Source organism: Pundamilia nyererei, unplaced genomic scaffold (genome assembly GCF_000239375.1).
Source record: "Pundamilia nyererei isolate P.nyererei 1_Seehausen unplaced genomic scaffold, PunNye1.0 scaffold00424, whole genome shotgun sequence".
NCBI lineage: Eukaryota > Metazoa > Chordata > Actinopteri > Cichliformes > Cichlidae > Pundamilia > Pundamilia nyererei.
In genome coordinates this window covers 7,267-12,152 of record NW_005187825.1, presented here as the reverse complement: position 1 = coordinate 12,152, position 4,886 = coordinate 7,267, and the positions used below count along the sequence as shown (strand labels likewise).

Sequence of the window (4,886 nt, the reverse complement as noted above, 5' to 3'; positions counted from 1 at the left end):
AATTCATTATTATCAGGAAGTCCTAAAAACTCACTGAAAAGCCTTCAGCTAATCCAAAACGCTGCAGCAAGAGTCCTGACAGGGACTAGAAAGAGAGAGCAGATTTCTGCCCTACAGTCGACCCCTGGTATTTGCGGGGTTAGGGACCACAACGGCCCGCGAGTAGCTGAAATCCATCCTTTTACACTCTCTATTGAATTTGATCATTAGTTATACATTTTAGAATTTGGCTTGGTGTGTGGTTTGGTGTGTGGCAGCACGGTGGCACAGTGGTTAGCACTGTTACCTCACAGCAAGAAGGTCCTGAGTTCAGTTCCACCATCAGCGCGGGATCTTTCTGTGTGGAATTTGCATGTTCTCCCCGTGTTTGCATGGGTTCCCTCCGGGTACTCTGGCTTCCTCCCACTGTCCAAAGACATGCACCTTGTGGGGATAGGTTAATTGGATAATCCAAATTGCCACTAGGTGTGAGTGCGGATGGTTGTCTGTCCCTGTGTGTTGGCCCTGCGACAGACTGTTGACCTGTCCAGGGTGTACCCCGCCTCTCACCCGATGACAGCTGGGATAGGCTCCAGCGCCCCCCGTGACCCTGATAAGCGAATGGATGGATGGATGGATGGATGGCTTGGTGTGTGTTTATTGTCCAGTTGCCTCTGCTTTCTTTTCCCTCCCCTGACTCCTGAGTCTGTCCATATGGTCGTCGTCTGATGGGGTTTCTCTCTAATATTCTAGGTGCTACATAAATGAAATTGAATTGAACTGAATTGAATCCAAATGCTGATGAAATTAATTTTAGGCTTCAGGCCTCTGACTTTAAACTGTCCATTTGTCCTAACTCATCCTTGCAGATGTGTGGAGGACAGAGATGTGAAATCCCAGAGGCAACTTTTCTATATCAAAGCAGTGACCCTGAAGGAGGCAGAGGACAAGGGGAAAGAGCAGAGCAACACCAAACAAAACGAGCCCTGTACGAGCGGACAAGAAGAGGAGGAGCTCAATCTGGACTCCCATGTGGTGATTCGCTATCACAGAGGCCCAGTCCTAATAGGACAGCAAATCAGAGTCTCAGTGAATCTGAGAGCTAATGTCAGTGGTCATTTTGCAGCCATTAGGTAATTAAAAAGAACATTTGTGCAGCTCTTTGTTCATGTCCACAGCTGCTGTCAATAGCCACTCTTTGTGTCTTCAGGATGAAGGTGAAGAAGGGCCTGGTGTCAATAGTGGCCCAGAGAACTTTGACCTCTGACATGTGGACAGTGACCCTGGAAAGAACCCAAGCCTCCAAACACGATGTGTTGTCCATCCTCTGTCACAGACAGAGAAAACTAAAGCAGCCACATGAGTAAGTTCAGCAACACCTTTTTCCAACATGTTAATAGAATATTAAAGTCAGCCATCTTTAAGGAGACGTATGCAATGACTCTACTGCAGTTTCCATAAAGTGAGGTTGGGGTGCACCCTGGAGGGGTTTCCAGTCTGTTGCAGGGCTAGTACAGAGAACGGCAGCTGGATAGTGTAGTGGAACGACTACACACCTTTGGAATGGAAGTCCCAAGTTCAAATTCCCTCCCAGTATCCAGTAAGGGTCCTGGCTAGGCCCCCCCCCCCCATGCCGAAACACCAAGCCCTGCAATGGCGCGGCTATGTCCGCAGCTTGGATACGACACATTTCGCTTTGCGGTTGTGTATGTGGCTAATAAAGCTCATTTCTTCTTTCTTTGAATGTGATCTTTGTCTGCCTGCAGTCCCACTCTCCTCCAGCAGGTGGCGTGTTTGTCAGTCGACGGCTTGAGGCGCAGCTTTGGTGTTGCCATGATGGTGCCTGCTAATTGGTGGGTGGAGTACTCCAGACGTACTACCGTCCCGCCATCACATGTAGGAGCAGTGAGCATCTTTTCATTCACAGATCGTCACATCTTTGGCATTGCACCTATAACAGAGGTACGTAATTCTTTTAAAGTCCATCAGATGCCCATCACATGTCATCTGATTGCTCTGAAGGTGTGTTTCCTGTTGGTCTGTCCACAGAGTAACACGTTGATCAACACAGCTATACTGAACAACCAGCCCGTGCTGCTGCCCGTCATTGTGCTGGCTGTAAGCCATGACGAGAAGGTGTCAGATGTTACCTCTGCAGTCACATGTCACTCCATCAATGAGAATAGTATCAAGGTGAAACATGTCTCACAACATGTCTCACAACATGTCTCACAACATGTCTCACAACATGTCTCACAACATGTCTCACAACATGTCTCACAACATGTCTCACAACACACATTTCACAATTTCATGAGCAGTCTGGTTCTGCTGGAGGTTTCTTCCTGTTTAAAGAGAGTTTTTCCTCAACAATGTCAGCAAAGCGCTTGCCCAGAGCTGGTCATATGATTGTTGGGGTTTTCTGTGTTGTATTATTGTTGGGCAGGGGTCTCAAACTTGCAGCCCGGGGGCCACTTGTGGACCACGTCATGTCAATATGAGCAGAGAGTACAAACATGCTGAGGACTGTGTCAGTTCAGTGAGAGTCACAAACTAATGTGTACGCTCATGTCTGCATTTTATTTTGTTAAATATGAACATAACGACAGCAGAAGTGCTACCACGTATGTGAGCAGACAGAGAGGACCAATGTGTTTGTTTGGTAGATCAATGAAAGGATTCAGTTAGTTAAGAGGGAGTTTGCGTTTTATCTTGTTATACAATGTTTGAAAACGCAAAGAAGCAAAACATTTTCAGTATTATTTGTTTGTGTTTTCTTGTTTGTTTGTTTTGTACTCCTTGAACACTAAAGTGTCCTCCAATGAGATGACAGTGCCAGCAGTGGCCCACAGCTCATTTCAGTTTGTAGGGTCACCTTACAATTAACGCACCCAGAGGCAACTGTTTAAGTTTTATATAATTCATTTTAAATTCCATTTTTAGTTAACCAAAACAACTGCACTACCTCAGTGCTTAAAGTAAAAGTCAAAAACAGTTAAACAACATCTTGGAGTCTTTTTCAGTGGCTCAGTTTTGCCAGGTTATCGTAGAGACGGCTCGATTGCTGTCGCTTGACATTCAAATTTGACCTGCACCTGGTTCACCTTAAATTTAGTTTGTGCTGTTGACTAGGTCCAAAGTCAAGACTAAACTTCAGTGTTTCTAAACCTCTCTGGGTAAATGGACCTTACAGTATACAGGGCCTTTCTGCTTCATTTGAACACTCAGAGCAATTCAAGCCTCATTCAGCCAGTCACACACATATTCACACAGCACTTTTATTTATGCCTAAGCTTTATTGTTTGGCAAGGTGGAGTACACAACTGATTAAAAACAGCTCACCCAAAATGAAACATGCATGTTTATCCATTTTTATCATTTTGGTGATATTTTCCCAGGTTTGTAATGTTGGCTTTAGAGATGTCTGAATATAACAGAATTCAACTCCACTCTGAGCGTAACGTGCCTTTTCAAAAATCACAAACCAAACATTATCATCCATCTACCAAACTGTGTTTAGAGAGGTTTAGCACAAATCTGAAAAGTACGTGAGACAGCTAATTGAACTTTAATGCCAAAAGGAAACCAGTGCGATTACTTTAAACTGTATAGATGAAACAAATATCATATTTTGTATGTGTCTCTTCCATACAGGTTTCCAGTGATTGCTCTACCCTCTACGTTGATGGCAGTGAATCAGGATTAGGGTCGACCTGTGCAGTGGTGGAGTTTCATCTGGGCATGCTCAGTGGGTCTGTGTGTCTGGAGGTTTGGGCTCCCTCCGTGCCCCTACATGTCTCCTTGGCAGATCCTACTCTCAATGTCATTGATGGATGGAACCTGATCACAGAGAAAGGGTAAAAACTAGGCCCGCTGTGTCTTCAGTCTGTTTTAACTTGTTGTACTATAGTTCATTGTATCTGTGTTTATCTCCTCTCTCCTCTGGAGATGTAACCATTTCCTTAAAGGCCTGTTGAACTACACTGACTCTTCTACTGCTTGGTTCAAACTACATAATACCTAAATGAAAACAGAGTGTGAAAACTGAAAAGGTTTATGTAATTAACTCATCATGACCCCACAATCATCCGGTCTAGCATCATTTTACCAGACAGAAATACTGCGCAGTATAAAACCAGTGTATTTAATGTTTGTTATCATGGCAGGGCTCTAGACTAACTTTTTGCCATGGTTGCACTGGTGCGCCTAAAAATAAAATTTAGGCGCACCAGCATAAAATTTAGGCGTACAAGCACAAAAGTTAGGCGTACCCAAATTTTTTAACTGCATTACTTAACACCGCAGTTTTACATGTTCACGTTTTTTTGATTTGTAAATGATTAACTAACAACCTTTCAAAATGATTAACTTGACACCCCCTTTGCTGCCCAAATTAACAGCAGCTCCATCAGCCCCCCATAGCAATGATTTTATCCAACCAGTTACTGCACTGGTCCCCAAGAGCAGCAAATGCTTTCTTTGACGCAGCATAAATTCCTAAACAAATTTAAAAAAAATACCATTTACTTATCAGATCAAAAGTTTACAATGCAGTCTTTTTCAGTTTGAGTTTCTATATTCATGTATTATTGCTATGTTTAATTTTCAATGATAAGAATATGCTAGATATGGTTAATTCAGTAACACGACGTAATATTATTAATCATATACATAGGCTACGTGACATGACATGGCTTGCCTTGGGCATGGGCATGCTGGACCTCAATGTGTCCAATCAGTATATTCGCTGGTCTTCCTTTTTGCAAGATACGAGCGTACACAATGACACATTCTTTTGTGGCGTTGTCTGTGTCTCCATCGATCAGGAAGGCCATGTATGTACTGTTCGCAATTTCCACTGACGTCTTTTTTTTCAGTGTGTCAGCGATTACGCCTATAAACTGGGC

The 4,886-nt window shown here is 43.6% G+C and overlaps 1 protein-coding gene across 1 annotated transcript in view; it reads left to right on the top strand.

Moving 5' to 3' along the window:
* tmem132a (transmembrane protein 132A) overlaps positions 1 to 4,886 on the top strand; it is a 19,916-nt gene that overhangs the window by 9,247 nt on the left and 5,783 nt on the right. Inside the window, exons 7-11 of the mRNA XM_005753371.1 lie at positions 849 to 1,112; positions 1,190 to 1,342; positions 1,746 to 1,941; positions 2,029 to 2,172; positions 3,634 to 3,836. Of these exons, the coding sequence (XP_005753428.1) occupies positions 849 to 1,112; positions 1,190 to 1,342; positions 1,746 to 1,941; positions 2,029 to 2,172; positions 3,634 to 3,836 (960 nt within the window). The remainder of the gene's footprint in view (positions 1 to 848; positions 1,113 to 1,189; positions 1,343 to 1,745; positions 1,942 to 2,028; positions 2,173 to 3,633; positions 3,837 to 4,886) is intronic.